Source organism: Scleropages formosus, chromosome 8 (genome assembly GCF_900964775.1).
Source record: "Scleropages formosus chromosome 8, fSclFor1.1, whole genome shotgun sequence".
Classification (NCBI taxonomy): domain Eukaryota; kingdom Metazoa; phylum Chordata; class Actinopteri; order Osteoglossiformes; family Osteoglossidae; genus Scleropages; species Scleropages formosus.
In genome coordinates, this window is record NC_041813.1 from 3,617,808 (window position 1) to 3,639,976 (window position 22,169).

At 41.6% G+C, this 22,169-nt stretch overlaps 2 protein-coding genes across 6 annotated transcripts in view; one reads left to right on the plus strand and one right to left on the minus strand.

Moving 5' to 3' along the window:
• wdr27 (WD repeat domain 27) overlaps positions 1-8,891 on the minus strand; it is a 77,929-nt gene extending 69,038 nt beyond the window's left edge. For 3 of the 4 annotated variants that reach the window (XM_018766091.1, XM_018766093.1, XM_018766095.2), the window contains exons 1-10: positions 7,743-7,792; positions 5,481-5,694; positions 5,200-5,341; positions 4,670-4,794; positions 4,370-4,483; positions 4,099-4,150; positions 3,951-4,021; positions 3,759-3,873; positions 2,321-2,423; positions 688-779 (exon numbers count right to left, since the gene is read on the minus strand). In XM_018766091.1, the coding sequence (XP_018621607.1) occupies positions 688-779; positions 2,321-2,423; positions 3,759-3,873; positions 3,951-4,021; positions 4,099-4,150; positions 4,370-4,483; positions 4,670-4,794; positions 5,200-5,341; positions 5,481-5,663 (997 nt within the window). In that variant the 5' untranslated portion in view covers positions 5,664-5,694; positions 7,743-7,792. Of the gene's footprint in view, positions 1-687; positions 780-2,320; positions 2,424-3,758; positions 3,874-3,950; positions 4,022-4,098; positions 4,151-4,369; positions 4,484-4,669; positions 4,795-5,199; positions 5,342-5,480; positions 5,695-7,742; positions 7,793-8,827 lie in introns of those variants that run through there. The other variant, XM_018766092.1, reaches the window with a different exon arrangement.
• Positions 8,892-9,437: 546 nt separating this feature from the next.
• The window catches only part of psme4a (proteasome activator subunit 4a), a 40,678-nt gene continuing 27,946 nt past the window's right edge, over positions 9,438-22,169 (plus strand). For both annotated transcript variants that reach the window (XM_018725024.2, XM_018725025.2), the window contains exons 1-7: positions 9,438-9,877; positions 15,461-15,601; positions 16,096-16,212; positions 19,604-19,648; positions 21,037-21,186; positions 21,434-21,497; positions 21,875-21,949. In XM_018725024.2, the coding sequence (XP_018580540.1) occupies positions 9,681-9,877; positions 15,461-15,601; positions 16,096-16,212; positions 19,604-19,648; positions 21,037-21,186; positions 21,434-21,497; positions 21,875-21,949 (789 nt within the window). In that variant the 5' untranslated portion in view covers positions 9,438-9,680. The remainder of the gene's footprint in view (positions 9,878-15,460; positions 15,602-16,095; positions 16,213-19,603; positions 19,649-21,036; positions 21,187-21,433; positions 21,498-21,874; positions 21,950-22,169) is intronic.

The following is a 22,169-nucleotide window of genomic DNA, read 5'->3' on the forward strand; positions in this document are numbered from 1 at the left end:
TGTAATGAACACATTGTGTTTTCTGTGAGATGTACGTCGCTTTGGAGAGAAGCGTCTGCTAAATGAATACATGTAAATGTAAATGTGTAACCTCACAGAAAACACAGGTCATGCATGTAGGATGACACTCTTCGTGACACACCGCCCCATGCATATACGCCCACAGGGTTCTTTCCATTCACGCTGACAAGAAGCCTGCGAATGTGCTGTTACCCCCCACCATCCTGAGCTGCTGTACTCATAGTAAAAAAAATGTACATTTATTTATTTAGCTCATACTTTTTTTTTGACTTATGATGTCTAAGATACAATGATTTACCAATTTATAGAGCGGGGTAATTTTTAGTGGAACAATTCACTGTAAGTACCTTTCTCAAGGGTACTACAGCAAGAGGTGGGATTCGAACCTGGCACCTTTGAGGGGAAAGCAGCAGCTCTAACCATTATGTCTCCTGCTGTCTTTATTATTATTATTTCTGGTATCCCCTCCCTCAGGCACTCTAAGTGGGACTGAAGCACAGTTACTCTCCAGGGAGAAGTAACACTGGAGTAACGGGGAAAAGCAGGGCCTGGAGGAGCATTGAACGGGTCAGAGAGGAAGCATGGATATGTTTTGTGTGAACTCTTGAGATACAATGTGTTCACACACACACACACACACACACACACACAGGGACGCAGGACTACCTCTAAGAACGAGTGCCGAGTAGAGCTCAGAAGTGGCCATGTTGATGAGGTACAACCCATCGTAGCTACCCATCCAGAAACAGCTTCTGCTCCTGTGGGAGAGGTCCGAAAGAGAGATGAGAAATTCCTCCCCGGTGGAGACAGTTGCAGAGCTGCCGCTCCTTTCCAAGAAGGACAGCGAGCAGAAGACGACGCAACCGTGACCTCCAGGAGCAGAAAACCGTACCGGCGAGGAAACGTGCGACGCCAACGGGATTCCTACAAGTTCCTCCTCACGGTCCTTCAACCAGCTGAAATAAAATACTAAACAATCATTACTACAACTTTTATTTATAACTGGCGGCACGGTGGCACAGTGAGTAGCGCTGCTCTCTCCTGGGCGGTGCAAGAGGACGTGGGTTCGACCCCCACTCGGTCTGTGTGGAGTTTGCATGTTCTCGGGGTGCTCTGGTTTCCTCCCACACTCCAAAGACATGCTGTTGAGGTTCACCCATAGTGAGCGAGTGACAGAGAGAGAGTGTGTGTTCCACTGATGTATGGATGAATGACCCAGTGTAAGTAGTGCATCTAGCAGTGGAAGTCACCGCGCTGAATAAGGTGTATGGGCTGATAACACTACGTAGAGCTCATTGGAAGTCGCTTTGGAGAAAAGCGTCTGCTAAATAAATAAAAATGTAATTGAACAGGAGGGTGGAAGAGTGCAGGACCTGAGCGATGACGCGAACATCTAAATGTCACAACCCAAACATGGACATGAATGCCTTGAGTACAAATGATTCACTGGTCCCCAACCAGTTGAACCCTGGAATTTTCATCACCTGTTTAATCCCTGTAACTGACAACATTTTACCAGCCAAGAGCCATTAATGCCACTTTAACTTCTTTAACTGCCTTTTAACGTGATGCATCCTGCTGCTGCAGTGGAAACACAAATAGTGCAGTGGACCACATGATTTGAGACATACACCACATATACAGCGTGGGACTGTGTCCAGGCCTTTGTGGCTGACACCTGTGGCAATTTTAAGGGCAGTCATCGCATTAAATGCCACTTTTTATGATAATTTTTATGGCAGTTTAAAGTGTAATATTTTCCTACAATTTTTACGAGTCAACCACTGGAAAAGAGCATAAAAAAAGACATTCTAAGAGGAGCACCGACATGACCCACAAAGAAAAGCAAACACGTATTTCAGCTCATTCCAAGGTCAGCTTTAGCCGTTCTGTGATTGTTACCTCAAAATAATTCACACTTCCCTTAAACGTCTACCAGGTGGTGACATGCTGTACATTTTCTTACATTTCCACGTGGTTTATAAATGCTTTATTGTTGGCTGAAGCGAGATACCGTGACCTGTATTTTTTTTAACCCCTGTGCCATTTAAGAGTTCAATAGATTATTTAAATATTGGCATAGGATAAAATTAATGAAAGAAAATTATCCTACATATCTTGATCTTGGGCGTAACAAGCAGGTAATAAAACGAGCTTCAAACAAAGTGTCCTTGTTAACTTCCGATACATTTTCATCAACATTTACCTGCACATACCCAGCATTTTCATCACTTTGTACACCGAAAGGAAGGTTGAAATGTACTGAACAGCAGCCCATGGAAATGTCTCATTTTTATACCTGTCCTGCTTTTCGGAGGAATCGAGCCACAGCCTGAAAGCTGCAATTCTCAGCACCGGCTTTGACGTCTCCATGCCATCTGTGTGTTTCCTCTGGGGTCGCCCTGGAAAGAAACAAACCAGATCCAGGATCCATTTGTCAAAGTCTCAAACTTAATCTAAATTAAAAAGCACAACTGTTACACCTTTGAAATGTGTTATTATATTTTGCAGAAAGTGAAGCACACTTATAAACAAAGTGGCCCTGTCAAATGCTTAGTGTGCAGCTTCTCTCTAGGGTACAAGAGCAGGGCAACAATCTTCATTTGCAATGTCCTGAAAGCAAAACAGAGATTCCCACAGAACAACAGCCTGAGCCACGTGGTAACTTCCCACAGAGGGCATGTACCGCCGTGGTCACAGCATCTCTGTCATATAGTGGGATGCAGCTCAGGTTTGAGGGTTTACAAAAGTGGTTGTTATGGAAAAAAGATCCCAAAGTAAATAGAAAACAGTAATAATATAATGCCCTTTGCACGTACACAATGGTTATTTTTATTTTAAAAAAAAGAAACTTTTAAACAGTTTCCCTGTTGGCTCTCATGATAACGAAGGTTTTCTATTTGTTACACTTTTGAACAGAACTGTGAGTTAAATACTAGAATTTTTGCTTCATTTATTTAGCCATTATTTCAAGTCTATTACAGCTATTATAATTTCTTGGCCTATTGCTATAACATTAAGTAGTGCTAGATGATGTGGTTATGATATGATGGTGGAAACTATTAAACCACCATTCTACCTATAACTACGCTACCTTCTGCCTCTCAGTCCGGCACGGTACATTACTTTACATATAATACGCTGGCTCATCAACTCAAAAAACAGAACTGGGATTGGAAGACTAACTTCTTCTAACTCCACCGTCAGTTTAACTCCCAAGTCTCAGTCCATGAAAACAATAACACAGCATGTAAACACTCAGTTTACTTGCAGTCTGGGTTCTGTAAAAGCCTTGACTACAGTTGATGTACTTTACTGCCATCTTTCTTTCTGATGGGTAAACGCAGGCAATATTCAGAGACAGATTTTTTCCTTAGAACATAAGAGAGAAAAATTCAGTTTCAAGCAAAATGGGAAAGGCATATATCTCTGAGTGTCTGCAGTTCAGATGTTGATAACATGAGAAGTCAACATATGTTCTGCGGACGTCTCTTATTCTCAGTCAGGCCTGGCAACCCTCAACTGCACCAGTAAAACTTACCGAACTGCACAGTATAAATTGGTAAATAATTTTAGGTAGTGCAACGTTACCTCATCCTGGAAGATGAAGAATAATGCATCATTGTTTCTAGATGGTTAAGTTTGCAGATTAATCTTTTCCTGGGTAGAGGAAAATGCCGCCAAGGTCAAGTTCTTATTTTAAGTGCCTCTCAGGTGATGCATTTAATGTGACTTACCTGCATGCTCAGTTTTGCCATCTAAAAGCTTCTGGCGCCTCTGCGCCACTTTGTGGAGGTCAGTCTTGCTCACCAAGCAGCACTTGTGGTCATCTGGGAGGGTGAAACACCATACCTAAAGCCACAGAGAATTATACTGCAGAGAACTACGGGAGATTCTTGTGTTCTTGTGCATGCATGAAGTTCACAGACCTGTTCATCAGCAGAGCCAATAATGAGCTGCCTGTTCTCCTCACAAAGATTCAAGCTGAGCAATGGAAATGCTGGAAGACAAAGCAATAATATAATATAATATAATACTATACAATATATGTAATGTTTTATTACTCAGTTCACTCACCTGAAAGTACTGCAGACTGATAAATTATGTCTTCCTTTATCAAATCCCACACCTTATAAAGAGAACATTCATAAAACATAAGAGGTACAAAAAACAAGCATCTTCAGTAAGTAGAATATACCTGTAGTACATTCAGAAGCTTTCAGCAAAACTTGCTGGTTTACCATTCACACAGAAACAACATAGATTAGGTATGGATTATGACAATTACAGTATATAATGACTGCGTCTCGCTGGTAAAAATTCAAACCCAGCTGCTTCTTCAACGCACCACAAAAGTTCTGTCCTCCGAAACAGAGATGACGATGTTTTCATCCCAAGAGCAGAACTCTGCAGATGTCACACTGCCCAGGTGTCCTTCCAGCACCTGCAGAACTTCCTCTTTCTGTAATTGGTAACATAACTTTAAAGGGTTAATTTTTTGAGGAGAGGGGAAAAAAAAAAAAAAAAAAAAACTAAATTTGGCTTTACTAGCCAAAGTCGAACTCCACCATAACACTTCTGATTTTTCTCAGTAGATGGCAGTGAGAACACAGGCGACACACATGCTAGTAGCACGAAGGGGCCCTACCTTGGTGCTCAGAATGTATATTTTGTCCGCTACGCACGCTGCCGCCCTCTTGTCGCCAGGACACATAGACAGGTGGTGAACATTGCCCAGCAGCGTCCCAATAACCGTGCCTTGTGCTATCACACCTATCAATAACACTTCTCTTCAGTAATAAGAAGAAACCTGTACGACAGCAACAATTTCTATATGCAGGAGCCCACTGTGCTGTACCATTTCCACCTTACAAAGGTATCTAGACTGTTATACCAGAGGACAGCCTTCACACAGAATCAGTGCAAGTGTAGCCGTAACTAGAATTAATGCTGGATTCTTCCCATGATATGAACTTAACTATTTTATATGCAATGTACTTCTGCTAGGATGTAATCGGTGCTGTGGAGTTGGAGTCGGAAACAATTATTGGGTTACTGGAGCTGGAGGTTTTGTGTACCGACTCCGCAGCCCTGGATGTAACAAAGCCCATGTGCTGCTAATGCAGTTGCTCCAAAGTTAAGACAGATTTGGCCCTCAGACCACGTTATGTCACACACCTTTTTCCGCACTGCTGTAACAACGTTCAATGTCCCATGAAATGATGTAATCTCTAGAAGCAGAATAGAGGGTGAGTGGATTCGTCCCATTTCCAAAAATCACAGCAGAGATGTTCTCGTGGTGACCAATGAGATGGAGGGGCTGTTGGAAACATATGAATAAATCATTTGTTTGGGAAGTAATCTCTTCTTACGTTTCAGTGAAACTCAGTCGTGTATCAATTCACAGGAAAGCATCGGCTAAATGACAGAATGTAACATAAATATGGGGAACGACTGACTTCCAGCTCTTGGTGAGTGGTGCTATGGACTCGCAGTTCCTTGCCCTGCCATGGGTAGGCACAGTGAGTGGGGCAGCAGGCAAGCTGGACACGGGACACGAGGACGCCGCAGCTTGAAGCGAATCTCTCTGTGACCACAGGACACTCATCCTCTAGCGATTTCTCACCGCTGTGACCCCACATGGCCTCCTTTCCGCTCCTCTACCTGGCTGTGCTGCATCAGAAAGAAACCACGGGTCAGCTGTGGGCTGGGGAGGGTACTGCCTACCCCTACAACTTTGGTCTGGACAAGGGATCTAAATTTCATCTCTTTTCCATCCTAAGGCATGAAAATAAACAGCTATAATGAACAGGTTAAGGAAAGCGAGCGAGAAATTCACACTGCATTAAAATAAAAATTAGTTTAAGTACAGCACTGTGAATGAAAATATTTTAGTTCTGCAAACCCCCATTCAGTCCAGATTGTCCACTGACTCATGAGCAAAATGCAGTGTTCATCACCATCTTGCCACTTTCAGCTGTTTCATCTCCACTTTGGTTTCCATGGGAACAGGGTCTCAGTGACATCACAATCTACAGCGCTTGGCTGCACTTTACTAATATCTGTTCGTGGGCCATAAGCACACACTGCTTTTCCGCCACTTTGACATTAAGAAAATACACTATTTTAGGAAAAAAGTTGGTATATTTGTTTTTCATTAAAAATGAGTAACTCTACTGCTTGTAACCTGAAGTGCAAATGTTACATGAATGAGTGTATATGTCAGCATATACATATCTAACGTAAGTGTATCGAAGTTGAAACAGAACAGCAATCTCAAAAACAAAGGGCACCGTTTCAGTTCTGTGTTTTTACATTTACATTTATTCGCTTGGCAGACGCTTTTCTCCAAAGAGACTTACAATGGATACTATGTAGTGTTATGAGCCCACACACCTTATTCACCGCGGTGACTTACACTGCTAGATACACTACTTACACTGGGGTCACTCATCCATACAGCAGCGGAACATACACTCTCTCTCTGTCACTCACACACTATGGGTAACTTAGAGTCACCAATCCACATAAACAGAATGTTTTTAGAGTGTGGGAGGAAACCAGAGCACCCGGAGGAAACCCAGGCAGACACGAGGAGAACATGGAAACTCCACACAGACTGAGCTGGGATCAAACCCACATCCTCTTGCACCACCCAGGTGCTGTGAGACAGCAGCGCTACTTGCTGTGCCACCCCTTTTAAATACATTCACTTCTCAACTTACAAACATAGCTGGGGCCCAAAAAATCTGACCCTAAGTGAAAGTTTGTAAACACTTAAATCATGATGAATGGAAAATGACACAGTAATCCCTCAACTTATTCACCAGTTACATTTTGTAAAAACTTTAAATTTATAAGAAATACTGTGGGGCACGGTGCCTTGGGTTTGGATGGGGGAAGTCGTACATACAGACAGAGCTCATTTTTAACAGTCAATTGAACACAAGGAAATAATACTCTCGATCCCTAGACCCCATTTCCTTAAGGACCTACCATTCCCAGCCTGCCTAGTACCCCCAGGCTTTCTCCTGTTGTCCCTCCCAAACACGGTCACCCCATCATTTTCCCCAGAAGTGCCCCAGTGGAGTGGTTGAAGACGTTATTTACAATTTACCCATAATCAAACTAATTACATTAAACAAATCACACATTTCAAAAATCTTCCCGTCCAAAAACACAGTAACGCATAGTCGTTACAATACAGTATACACACACACATTGCCTGAACCGCTTGTCCCATGGGGTCGCGGGAAACCGGAGCCTACCCGGCAACACAGGGCGTAAGGCCGGAGGGGGAGGGGACACACCCAGGACGGGACGCCAGTCCGTCGCAAGGCACCCCAAGCGGCACTCGAACCTCAGACGCACCGAGGAGCAGGACCCGGTCCAACCCACTGCGCCACCGCGCCACCGCGCCCCCCCACAATACAGCATAAAAATTTTAAAAATCAAAATACTGCAACATTTCCCTCCACCGATCGATTTAACACATGTCGGTATCCACTTGTGCAACGTAGGATCATGAATGTGTAAATAAATAGTCATGAATGACATAATGGACAAACGAAAAACTTATATCATTACCACATCATACTAGGAATTATGCAGTTCTACGTTGATATTGAATTACATAATACGTTGGACTACTTTATATTTGGCTTAAAAATCTAAATTTAACTGGAAGCAGAAGTACTGTAACAAGTTATGAAATGACTTACGGTTACAGTATAATGAATGCTGTAACTGAGCGGCGGACAGTCACTGTTACCTAGAAACAGACAAACAACGGCAGGTGAGGTGGGTCAAAACTAGCGGTGGAAAAAAAAACGCGTTTCATAAAAAAGCAGGAAAAAAATAGCAACCGTACGCTTTTTGTTTATGCATAATTTGCATTTCTTACTTTAAAAGAAAAATCTTGTTTCTAAAATTCACATGAAGGGCGACGAAAATAGGCTGCATAACATTCAATGGCAAAATAATGTTATGCAGTAGCTTCCCATTGCACGAGAACTGCATGATTGCTTCCCTAGAGTGTTCGCTAGAGGGGGCTGTAGCTATGGGTAACAATGAAAAGTAAGCAATGAAAACGCGGAGTGTCGTCAGCAACGTTCTTTGTGTTTGCTTGTCACATTTTTACTCCCTCCCTTAATGAAATAGCCTTAAAAATAATTTGTAATGCAACTGATAAATCTGAAAGTATCTAGGAGTCACAGTGAAGCTTGTTTGATGTCTGTACAGTGTCCACACCTGTTTGTTGTGTTCGGAGGCCCATAGGTATGTCTAGCAGACTGTCTAGGTCCAGCACCAAATCACTCAACACACTGTTCTGTGACACACACACAGTAATGGCAATAGAACAAGTGCCACAGATTGTACAGGGTATCCCTTGCTTGGGTTAACAGTGCCTAATATTAAAACAATATTCCATATCTCAAGACATAATTTGAATTTATGTTTGTGATCTCAGACCTCAAGGACAGCTCTATATTTGTGGTCTTGCTGTCCCCTAGTTGTGCAATGTCTTTGACACACACAGGTGGGCAACAGACTTCATTTTTAATGCAAACAGCAAATGCCATGGGGAACCATAAACTACAACATAAACTAGAACACTATGAAACATGGAGCCACCCTTATGGGAAAACCAAAACCAGCTGTTATACTGTTATAAATTACATAGTAAGATAGATTCACATTCTTCATGCCTGAACAGTGAGGAACGTGGCAGGTCCACACTCTTCGTTCACTCCTTCTTGTACCTTAGTGGTAGGTATAACAGTACAACAGCAAGTACAGCACTCACGGTGAAAACCTGGAAAAGGCTTAAATGAATTTCATGGGATCCTGTTTGTGTCACTGCTTGAGAGTTAAACCTTTTAGTGAAGCGGAAATTGCTGCAACACGAAAATTGCCGGTGGCCTACTTCCTACTGCAAGGCACCATAGGAACTGTAGTTTTTTTTTTTAAAAAGGGGGACAACAACATATTTTGAGACGCATTCTATTATGCAAACAAATCACACAAAAGAAATCAAGAGCTTCAAAACCATTAATATGTAACGGAGAACTTAAAAAATGTATAATTTCACTATTACATCCTTTCAGTACAGCAATGTTGCATTATACTACGCAGTTATATGTAGGTGTCTATTTATCTCATTTATCGTACTGTGTTTTGCAATAACTGTTTCGCAGGAACAAGAAGACATCGGTGAAAAGACACCTCAATCCCCGGTTGTATAACAACAGGTCATCTCCCCAGGCCCTACATGTCACTGACACAACTACCCTAGAATGCGCGATCACGCGGATTTCATTTGTTGACCCGGAAAGAATCCTTGTATTTGACCCCGATAGTGTGAGTCATGGCGGAAGTTACGACAGGCTACGAAAGGGGCGGAGCTTAGGTCTTTCCGTGTGTATTTTTTTTTGTCACAGAGAAGTGTGATTGAAGGTGTGTGTGTCAGTCTAGACCAGAACCGACTGCGAGTCTAAGTATCCACCGGTTTTGTTTAGTGTCATTTTTTTTTGTCCCACCGTTATGCTAAAATAGCGCTCTTTTCCAGTTACAAGTTATCTTAGTTCGTAAGTTAAGTTAGTGGAATACTGAACTGAAACAGCAAGGAGGAGAAGAAATAACTGTTTGGAATCTGTAATATGAAAAAAGACGAGGCTGAAGAATTAGGTTTTGTCCCTCAAAAAGATATCGTATATAACAAGCTCCTTCCATACGCGGACAAGTTAGACAGCGAGTCCAATGACATCTTGTGTAAAATCAAAGGCAATCTTGCCCGGGCGGTGCAGCTCAGGGAGTTATGGCCTGGAGTCCTCTTCTGGACCCGCAAACTTTCCACGTAAGTACGGCGAAGGGGACCGGCTGTGATCGAGAAGGGCTGTGAGCTGAGCACGGAGCCCAGGATGGCAGGAAAGAGAGATCGGTGTATTGGAGAGAGCCGCCGGGGCCTGGCCCGCTGAGCCGGCACTCACTCCCCCCGTCACAGTCAGTCAGTGTCTGTGAGTGTGGGGTAACGGGCGCTTCAACCCCCGTGCTCCTCCACCCGACTCATTTACTTACATTTACCTTGAATATTTCGATCTGTGTTAATGATCTTGAATACCTGATATTCGCAACGATCAGTAGTTTAAGGGCAGATCATATGTTCACGTCTGTATAGTTTGACGTGAGAGGAGCAGTGAAGTATCCATCCGCCGGCTCGTTACACACTTTTTTTAGCGCTAGACTGGACTTCTCGTGCAGTCACTATTTTTTTTCCACAAAAGCCCCGAGTAAGTTTGAAAGTTAATGCTATTTATTACAACGTCGCGCTTATAAGTGCGAGTTGCTAGAATGATCGCTTTGCGGGACACACACACAGCCCCGGCGTTAACGGGCGCTACCCGTTAGTCCGTTGTTTCCCTTTCGTCACCGGTTTAAATTTCGTCGGGCTGTCGAGCGCGGAAAAGGCGAGACAACTAAATGGCGCGCGCGCACGTACGTAGAAAAAAAACCTATTTAAACGACAACCAGGCTCCTTTAAAAATACCCAAATGGAGAGGATCGGTGAATTGGGTTTCAGATGGACAACACAAAGCGGAACCCGAGCTGTCATCGATGTTGCTTTTACTAGTTTTTCGAACAAGTTGGCAGCGCGGAGTTATATCATGAGCGCGAGCGGGACGTTCGGCGTTCGCGGGAAAAGCGCGCGCCGTTACTCACCTGTGGAATTAGAAATGTTGATGCTAATATTATAATAATCATGTTCATACTAATATAATGTAAAGTCTTTGCGCTCAAAACCAATCCTGTAGTGGTGTAAAATCTGTTAATACCAAAAAAGTGTATATTCTCTGTAGCCAGCAGAGATATACGTTAGTTACTTGCTTACAGTTACACCTGGTTGGTAGTTCTGAGGCAGTTAGCTGCTGTAATTTTTTTTTTTTTTTTCCATCGATGCAGCTCATTAGATACTTCTGTTAGCTGTTAAATTATTATGCACTTCTATTTTGCTTCCCCATTTGTATGAGGTGATAAGAAAAGGTAGTGAACTGTACGGGTGATGTGCACAGATAGCAGGCTGTTCTTATCAATTGAAGGCAAGTTGCTTGAGCAGAGCTGCTGCTGCATTTTTAGCAGGTGTCTTTCTCCAAAGTGAGGTACAACTCAGAGTAAACAAAAGGTGCATTTCAGCAACAGGTGAAGTGATAGATGCAGACATGTTGAAGTACAGTCAATTAATCCAGTACTGCTGTTTTTGTGTACGTATCGGACATTGCACAGATAGCTCTACTGTATATAGAATTGAAAGGGGTGGCATTTGAAAATATATTTGCCGGATAAGTTGAGGCACAAAATAACGTGCAACTTCTGGGCAGTGCTGTGGAGTCTGAGTCAGAAGCGGTTATTGGGTTACTGGAGTCGGAGTCGAAGGTTTTGTGTACCGGCTCCACAGCCCTGTATGTGTATATTTTAACAGGTAGGAGGGAGTGGGAGTTAAACTGAGGACCTTGAGATTACAAGTCAATAGCTGTAAACACTACAGTACCTACTGATTACAAACTGGCTGTTCCTGAATATTTGGTCTGCATAATGAGAAAGCGCTCATGGTATTTACTTTATTTAGGGTAGTGTTTGTAAATAAGGCTTTGTGATTCACATTTGGTGGGTTACCCTAAACAGTAGAAGGTAATTTTGCACCTATGTGGTACAATAGTGCAGTTTCACACACTTCTCTGTGCCACTTTATTCTGGTCATATTATCACATAACCACAGTGTTTCTTTTTTTTTATGTTTAGTGAGCGTCTGCATTTCCGTGACTGTTGTAGCCTAGGGCAATGAAGCACACAATCACAAAATATGCCCTTGATTACGTGTCTCTATTTATGAATATTAGGATTACGAAATCCATTTGTTTACCTTGCATTTAGTGAAACGTAGCACATCACGTTTCACTCGTGTACACTCTGTCACTGAGCTATGAAGCATGTATCAAAACTTAAAATATAAATTAAGTATTTGAAAAGCATTACATTTTTTAGCTATTCCGATACAGTGCTAGTGCAAACAGTCAGTGTTTTTTGCAGTATCGTTGTTTACATGCTCAGTTGTGTATGACACAGCATGTGGCGTTCCAGGAAAAATTTTTGGCCAGCTGTATGGGACCAGGATCGATTTGCTCCCCCTTCCTGTTTGTCTGACATCTGATTCTTAGGACCCAGGCCACGAGGTATAAACTCACCACTGTGATTGCCCAACGGAATACTGCATCATCGGGCCAGAATATCAGGATCACATAGAACACATGCTTTCTGGTCCTTAATCATTTCTGCTTTAATAAACAGATTTTGAAATGGAGCTCCTATTACTTGGCAGTATTCAACACCTTTCGTCAATCACACTTTGGATGGAGAATTCATGTTTATAAAAATAATATAGAGGGGTCTTGCGCAATTTGTGGCCTGGTACCTGATAGAATGTTTTCTATATATACTTGATTCTAGAACATGGTATGTTCCTGAAATGTACTGTCCTAATTTGTTGTGCAATTTTTGTTGTCTTATTTTGTGGTGTGTATAGTGATATGTCAAAGTGTTGACTGCGAGCTAGTTGGTCTAAGTCATGTCAGGGTGCTGGCATTGTATGACCCTTGTCACTGTGAGTATGTCTATTAAAAACCGAGGCTGTTCCACAGAGCTTGTTTTATCCTTGGACAAGTCCAACCTAAATACTGTTTGGAGGGTATAGACAGATTCGTGGTTAACTGTTAATTTATATATTCCATGTAGCCCAAGAATAATAGCGCAGTTGTCACCTCAAGGTCTCTGATTCATGTTCTACTTTTACAAGTTCACATTTTTAACTGGTATTCTGCCCTATAGGTATTTGCAGAAGATGGAATTATTTTGTGTACGTATAGTTATTTTCATTGGCATCTGCAGGAGGGATGTAAATTCTGGGTAATTTATCTGTAAAAGTGACATTCAGCTGCACTGTAACACTATCTCAATCACTCCTGGCAGTATTATGGAAATTTTGGTCTATGCAATTTTTTATTTTTTTTTATTTTTTTTACACACAGTAGCCTAAATGGAAATACAGATGGACTACATTATAAACTTTCCATGGAGGTGCATTATTGTCTATACATAGAAGAATGAAATTGACAACTTCATACTTGTCTCATTTGAGAATGTAATGAGATCTGTGTCAGGAAATTGTCACACTTCTCAATATATATTGTACAGGTATTTCCATGGCAATAAAATTGGAATAAAACTCTGTCAGGTGTTGTGTGAATGCTATTTTATGAAGGACACTCGGATCACATGCTTTAATGCCTGCTTGGCTGTAGTTCTTCGGGCTCAGTCACTGCCGGTTTAAAGAGGTGGAAAGTATGTTGACAAGAGCTGACCTAGATTCCACCAGAGTCTTGTGGCTCATTGGCTTATGCCAAACAAATAGCATTCTAAGATATTGGACAAATGTGTATATCTGTGTGTCTTTGTATCTATGTTTGCTGTGGAGTGCAAAGTGACTGTAGTACTGCTCTGTGGTGAACACATTGAGCAGGTAACTCATCCATATCCTATTTTTTGAACAATAGAAGATGCTGTATTATTCACATTTTCTAGATCACCTGTTACAGAGAAAGGCAGAAATTTACATATGCACTAAGTATTAGACTTTCTTCCTTATTGATGGTAGACAAAGCCCAGCAATCCTTTGGCCTGTCAGATGTTTGCAGATGTTCAGGGCAAGCTGCTTTCATGTATCTTTGTAAAACACTTATGAAAAAGTAAGGCACAGTAGAATGCCTTGAAATTCAATATTATTTTTGATTCTTTGTCATGTCTCAGGCCTTTATGTGTTAGTTGCTGCAGTCGGAGGTGATTTAGACTGGCATAACATCTGATTCTAAATCAGAATTCTGTAGAAATTCTTTTATAGAGGTTTTGTCAATATAATCTTCTCTACACAAATCCCTGCATTTTGTCTGAAAGTTGGTAATATATAAAGACACGTCAACTATCTGTATTCAGTGCATTATAGTCTGCTTAATCAGATGTTTTAGTTGGTTGTACAGCCTTTTCTAACCCCAGGGAAGTGTGTACGTATGTAGAAAGCACTCAGTAGTCTTGTATAGGATGCTTGGGTTTGTTGTTTGCTTGTCTGAATGACTCAAAGCTTGTTTCTCCCAACTGAAGAGATTTAATGCTTTTGGAAAAGTTTCTGTGAACGTTAAATAAATGGCGCTGATTCCAGATGCCGAGGAATGGAGCTCTTGAGATTTCACGGAAAAGGGCAAGTGCCAGAGTGAGCTATGGTGGGTAATACCTCTGACTTGCCTGCAGAAGCAGTGGGGAATCCCCCACAGTACATTAGTTTCTGGCGATTCCTTGTCTTGTTTGTTTTCCAAACTCTCTGATATAACATTCTGTTTATCAATTGATGTATAAGGATCAGTAACTCAGCCAGTTCTCGGTATTCATTAGGTTTCAGTTCAGTTTACCTTTACACGTCTCCTTGCAGGTCGCATGCCTGAAAGAAGTACACTTCATAAGTTAAGATTAGTAATTGGTTCCATTTTAAAATTTTGATAGGACAGTGAGTCTGCAGGAGATGGTAATGTTTTATAGGTCTGCCAAAAAACGTACACATCTCTATCCTAACCACTTGAGCTAGAGTTTAAGGAATAACTGGCTGTAACCTCCGCTTAAAATGTTTCTGGAATGTCCTTCAAAATACCTTGCTGCATTTTCTACATCTCACAGCAAACTGACATTCTCACAATGTAGAGGTTGCCAAGCGGAGAGAAATCCCTCCTGGCAGGTCTATTTGACTGTGAGGTGGGCGGTGCGCTTTGGTCACGACGGCGACCCGCGTCGGCAGTGGGCGGATTCTATTAGTCCTGCATCTGCACTTCAAGGTCTTCCTTTAGCTGATTCTTCCAGCCTGACCTTTTCCGCTCCTTTTTTCTCAGTTCTTAGTCATATTCACAGCCACACATTGAAAGGAGTCATTTCTTCCTATTTACCAGTTTGATATGCCTTGAAATTTAGAGATACTTATCGAAATAGCAGAAAACCTTACAGCTCATTGTTTTTTATTAAAGTATTTCTTAAGCTCTTCCAGTATTTACATAGTAGTATTGTTGCTGTTTATCTCCGAGTGGTAGAATATATAATTTTGTGTGCATTCATCTGTATTGAAATGTTTTGTGCTGTGTCTGAATTGTTCAAAACCTCGAACAGTTTATCTGGGAACACGGTGTATTAAACTCATTGCAGCATGCCTCCCTTTCTCTCCTTTTCCCCTTGAACTAAATCCAGCACAGAGCATTCTTCCTGACCTTAACTGCTGAGGATAAGCCCCCCCACCTCCTCAAAAAGATGTCCACCAGTCCCTGTCTCACTACATACGTCAAACACTCTCTCGTAGGTACATGCGGCTGTATGGAAGAAAGTTCAGCAAAGAGGACCATGTGCTGTTTATTAAGCTGCTGTACGAGCTGGTCACCATTCCCAAACTGGAGATCAGTATGATGCAGGGATTTGCACGTCTCCTTGTCAACCTTCTGAAGTAAGTTGTCCATCCTGTCTTTGGGTGTCTACATGCCCGTAGTAGACTCAGGATGCACTGCACTTAGTCCAAAGCCAGCCAAGAGCATAGTCCAAGTAAGCCCCAGTGGAGCGTCTCATACATCATGGGTTGTGCTGCCTCTGTGTCATTTTAAAATGGGGCATCCTGTGGCAGCCTGTACTCAGTTCTTCTCGCATTAGTTCCAGTTATATTTGCATGTGGTGTTTTTTTAAAGAGTTTGGTGTTAAAGACTAAGCGTTAAGCTGTTTGCTAATGAGTAGTTGATCATTTGTGGTGTAAATATTGGTCACTTACATTACGACTCATGTTTAGTTGCTCAGCAGATACCTTTATCCTTATTGACTTCACACTTATTTACCCGGTTATTTAGACTAAAATTACTTTTTGGTACAACAGTACAGTTCACCATTGAGTTAACCAATAAAATAAGATTTAGCTCTTGATCCTCTTCTCCTGTTTCCCATATCTCTCAGGAAGAAGGAGCTGCTCTCACGGGAAGACCTGGAACTGCCCTGGAGGCCTCTTTATGAGCTGCAGGAGCGCATTCTGTACTCCAAGACTGAACACCTTGGCCTCAACTGGTTCCCCAAGTAGGTTCCTGCCTTGAATTTGTCAGTAGTGAGAGCTCATCCTTTTAATGGTATGGACTTATCATGCTGTGATAGACCTCAGACCACTGACCTTAGTGAAAATAGGTGTGGACGTTGATGTGTCAAGTAGCAAGGAACCGTTTGATGGCATAGGAAGGGAAACCACATTTGTACTGCTTACCATCTATATCAGAAACAATGGGTGTGTTTCACACTTCTGTTGAGTGAAGGTCTTGCAAAATTTTTAGGATCTAAATGCCAATCAATTAAATTGAAGCACATCATCTTCTCCTGTTGCGACCACAGGGTGTATCCAAAGAATGAGGCCTTTTGGCTGGCCAAAATAAGATGTCCTTTTCCATGTTTAGGTATTTTTGTTTTACTTATGCACTGAAGGACTATATACTATATTTAAGCACGAATACAGTCATGCTGCACTGCTTTGTTACACTTATGCAAGACCCATTGCCTTATTTCAGCAGGTATCTGCAAAGGTGACGTCCAGTAGCTTGTCATTGTGCCGCACTGGAGCGGCATGAGTGATCACACGCCCTTCCACTGATGTTTATGCTGCGTAGTTGTCTAGTACACATGTTTTTTTTTTTTTTCTTTTTTTTTTTTTTTAAACTTTTGTCATTCATAATGACAATTGTTTAAAATGTATATGTATCTAAAAGAATGAATGGATGAGGCTAAAGTTTTTGTTCTATCATTGTAGCTTCTGCACTTTGGTAAACTGAAAGACTTTTTGTATTTTTACTTGTAGATCAGAGTGTGGACTGACTATACAACCCAATTTGTCTTATAATGGTTGGTTTTAATGGTTTCTTTTTACCTGGTCTTTTGACTTCTGTCCCTCCCCCGAACTGGCCAGTCATTGTTCTCAAGTATGATCTCAGTGACACTCCCACTTGTGAAATATGAAATGTCAGTGATTCAACTATTCAGTGTAGCATTTAAGTGATTTAAGAGGATCTTAGAGTTTTTATTTTTTTCCTAATCAGCTCTGACTGGTGGACCGCTAGGGTGCTGAATGTCTTTTTGCCTCTCTCTGCTTTCACATTCAGTTCTCCTCAGCCAAATGCTTCTTCTAATCACGTAATGATAAAATTTATACAGAGGTGGTAAGAACAATACTTTCTTTCATGTTTGGGCTTTTTTGTTTGCTGGTTTTGTTTTGAAGCACTTTGGCGTGTTTTTTCTTTTTTTGTGTGTGTGTGCGCGCGCATGTGTTTCCAAAGCACACTGGACACCCCCACAAAGCTTTGTTTGCATTAGGTAAAAACATATTAAAACAAAGTACAATTTAAAAAAAAAAATAAAAAAAAAACTCTCCATCCCTTTCACGTTGGAGAATTCCATACTGTAGCTTACAGCAGCTGTCTCTGCCCAGTCGTTGCTAGTTTAGATGATCTGTTCTATGATACCTGGCCCTCTGAAGGTTTTTTTAAAGAAAGGGAAAAAAAAAAAAAAAAAAGCTTGATCCTGTAGAGTTAAGGTGGGTTTATCACTGGTGAAACTCAGTTCAGTTGTCTTTGGTTTGGTTTGGTTGATCAAGGTCTTTTTTACAGTCTAGTCCAGTAAGATGTGAAAGGTGCATTTGAATATAATGTACCTGAAAGAGTGCAATCTTAGGATTTTTAGCCTTCATGTGTGACCTTGAGGGATGCTTCTGTCTTCTGTACAGTTCCCCCACCCTCGACTATTATTAGTGTTCACATTTAGCCATGTAGAGCTAATTGACCTGATTTCATCAAGGTACAACTTCATATAAGTGGGAATAAGAATTTATTTTTACCAACTTGGTGGATAATTCAGAGCGGTTTTTGTGGACTGTGTCAAATGAAAAGTCTGCAAATTTTGTAAAAAAAAAAAAAAAAAAAATGTGCTGCAGTATAATAATCTTAAAATAATTGTTTCATCCACCCACACATTCATCCATTTCTTTTTGTACAGTGTCTGTCTCTTGCGGAACAAATGCAACTGTCAATCCTGCACTCAGTGGTTTCTTGACAGTGAAACACACAGAAACAGATTGGGACTGTTGGACTGACTTGATTCAGCTCGCATTCATGGTGTTTATAGCTTGTGTCTGGTGTTTATGAATGTTGGTGATGAATAACAAGATGATGAAGGTGATTGTCCGCATGTTTACGAGACGCATCATTGAACAGTAGCTTGTAGCGAGAAGTTAATTTATTTTAATAGATTTAAAATAACACACACACACACACACACACACACACACACACACACACATTTTCAGAACCGCTTGTCCCATACGGGGTCACGGGGAACCGGAGCCTACCCGGCAACACAGGGCGTAAGGCCTGAGGGGGAAGGGGACACACCCAGGACGGGACGCCAGTCCGTCGCAAGGTACCCCAAGCGGGACTCGAACCCCAGACCCACCGGACAGCAGGACTGCGGTCCAACCCACTGCGCCACCGCACCCCTTTTAAAATAACAATGTAGCTCAAAGTTAATACAGATAAAGTTTATTTTTCTTATTAAAATGGTATTCAAGGGTTTTTACAGCACCTAACAAGTAAATTTGTAAGTAACGTATTCATACTGCAAAGTTGAAGGTAGCCAGAAGCTGAAGAATGTTGCATGTTTTTATTAGATAAATTGGTCAGCAGTTGGAATTGAATAGAAGTTTGTGATGTGTATATATTTTTTATTTTTACTAATTTATTTTGTAATTTTAATATAGTTTGAAGTTAATTAAAAAAAAAAAAAAAGAATAAACATGACACTTCAATATACTGCTATTCCATCCAGGGTATACCCTCCCTCACTCTCTATACTTCCAGGACAGGCTGCAGACACAAGCTGAGGAGCCAGTGTACTTCATTTTTGTCTAGTCTAACAGCCTCTTGCATTGAGCTTCTTTGAGCTACTGAGTTTAGTTTAAACCAAACTGTCCCCCATGGATGGTCATTTTCTACAAGGCTACAGCATGGAAGATCTGGACTTTGTTAGTCTGTCTAACTTGTAGAGTTACTTGGGAAGAGAGAAAATTAGAGTGCATAAATAGAAGCAAACTGTAATTTCCAGAATTCTTATATCGTAGCATTTCCTTTTTTGTGATTCTTACTTAATCAGAAGTAAAGGGGAAACTAATTAATCAGGCTAAAGTAAGACCAGTTGCTTCCACGTTGGTCATGTGGTTGTGTGAGGTTAGGGTCTAAACAGATGCGGTGACCTATATGTATACAGGTCAGAAGCATAGGATTTGGCTTTGCATGTGGTCAGGCTGTGTCTAATTGCATCATTGTGTTCATTGTGCTCATTGTTTTGATTAACAATCACCTGCACTGCTCTATTGCTGGGCATCTGCTATGACAGAATGGAAGCTGAGTCCCTTCCCTCTCCCTGTTCTTTCTAGCTCTGTGGAGAACGTGCTGAAAACACTTGTGAAAAGCTGCAGACCGTAAGTATTGTTTTAGAGGTTTTTTTTTCCCCTGTGTCAGCTTCCTTTGAATATGATTGCTCCTAATATGGTGGCACATTTGGTAGATGTGAGTTCGAATCTCCCAAAGACATTTCATTATAGTGAACTGGAGACTCTGAATTGTCTATAACCTGTAAATCAATATAATAATGCATCACAATATATCGTAGCGTTAAAAGAATCCATTCTGTCTCAGCATGGTTTTATAACTGACTGTGTCCACCACTTTCAAATATCATGGAAGTTAGTATTTTCCTTACAGTCAAAAGACCCACTGTAGTACTCTTGAGTAAGGTGCTTTCCCTGAATTGCTTCTGTAAAAATAACTGTATAAATGGGTAAATAATTGCATACGAACTTAACGTTGTAAGTTAGTTTTGATGGAGACATCACTAAATTAATGATTAATAGTAAGGCATGTTGCCTGTAAAAACTGACGTTAATGATTGCAGAAGACATGCAAGACATTGCGGAAAGAATACTTATTATTTTGAACCAAAAAATATACCACCCAAGTTTCCTACACTTTACACAAAGCACAGACCTACCTAATATTCTGTCCAGTCATTGAGCATGTAGACTGCAGGCAGCTCCACAGAGTCTGTCTAGGCCAGTAATCCTATTACCTTCTTGTCTAATTCTGGCCTGTGTGAGAGTTTCCTGTTACTGGGTGAAGGAGCAATTTGAGGTGAGTGTTCAGCTGATTGACAATCAGGAAGTCTTGATAATCAGCCATGTAAGGATTGTTCCAAATGCATGGCTGCTGGAAGAGGGAGATTACTGGCCTGGGTTCCTCTTTTCTCAAGTAAGATAACGCCCTTCACAAAAACAAGGCAATAGAACGTGCGCTCTCTTTCTGGGGCAGTGGCCGGGTTCCGCCTCATCCATTGGGGATGCGGTGATGTATCTCTGCTCAGCCCAAAAAAGTAAGATGAAGTGCAACGTGGGGAATGTGAACCGTGAAAAGATCTCAGCTAATCTGGGATTACGGAGGAGGAACTCTTAGATCTTGTCAGTCAAATGGCTGTCTTAATCACCACTTTGAGCTGGAGGCACATTCCCTGTCTCTATGCGGGTAGGGCCTATGAGTGGTCATGTCTCATCTCCATCATGGGATATCCCTCTGGGCCTTATGAGATGCTAACTATTGGAGTAGATTCTGTTTCACAAATAACCACTAGGTATGGGATGACCTTTCTCTGTGAGCGGTTTACTTGGGTAATCTCCAAAAAGGACCAGAAAGACAAAACGCAGCATTTCACTGCGGGCCATTCATAATTGATGACGACTTCCAAAAAAAATTTTTTAGAATGTGTGCATTTGCAATAAGGGAAGGAGACTGAACAGGTTCATTATGTCTTTGTTAGATATTTCCCAGCATCCTCCACACAAGAGATGCTGGACGAATGGCGACCGCTGCTCTGCCCCTTTGACGTCACCATGCAGAGAGCCGTTGGTTACTTTGAGCTCTTCTTGCCCACCACTCTCCCCCCAGAGCTGCACCACCAGGGCTTTCAGTGAGTATCATCTTTTCTCCCTTTCCCACCCTAAGGTACAACTGCTTTAAATTACCTCACCTCAGCCACTCATTTATCTTTATCCTTTATCAAAGTGGCCTGAAGATGGTACTCATTTTCATTGACAGTGCCTCTAATATAATACATAATTAAGTGCTTGCTTAATATCCTCGATGAAACCTGTAGTTTCTGTGTGAAATTTTGTGTTTGCCACCCTGTATAAGAGCACATGGTCTTTATTTTCCAGCCTGTGGTTCAAGGAGCTAATGAACCTGTGGGTGTCGGTCCAGAACCTTCCTGGGTGGGAAGTGGTATGTATGTATGTATTTATGTAGTATGTGTGTGAGTGTCACACATAAGCTCGTTTTAAAAATGTCATTAAGAAAGCATTCATAAATATTTTATTCAATGAAGAGGCAGGTTGACAATGCATGCAAAGGTACTATCAGCCTCTGTCTGTTATACAATGGTGGTTTGCTGCTGATAGTGTAGTGCTTAGAGCTGCTGTCTTTGGAATCACAAGTTCAATCCCAGCCTCCATCTGTAGCACCCTAAAATTTATTTATACCCAGTTGTATAAATGGGTAAATACCTTAACATAGTAAGTCAGTTTAGAGAAGAGCTTTTGCCAAATGAATAAATGTAAATGTCATTCTCTACAATCTAACTCTCTCTTTAACTCTCCCAGCATTTGGTGAACCTGTTTGCTCGCCTCGCCAATGACAACATTGGTTACATCGACTGGGACCCTTATATACCTAAGGTAGGTATGGTCTTGTTTGCTACCATGGACCTGCCATACATTATTATGGCGGCCCAGTGGCACAGCGAGTACTGCTGCTGTCTCTCAGCTCCTGGGTGGTGCGAGAGGATGTGGGTTCAATCCCCACTCAGTCTGTGTGGAGTTTGCATGTTCTCCCTGTATCTGTGTGGGTTTCCTCTGGGTGCTCTGGTTTCCTCCTGCAGTCCAAAGACATGCTGTT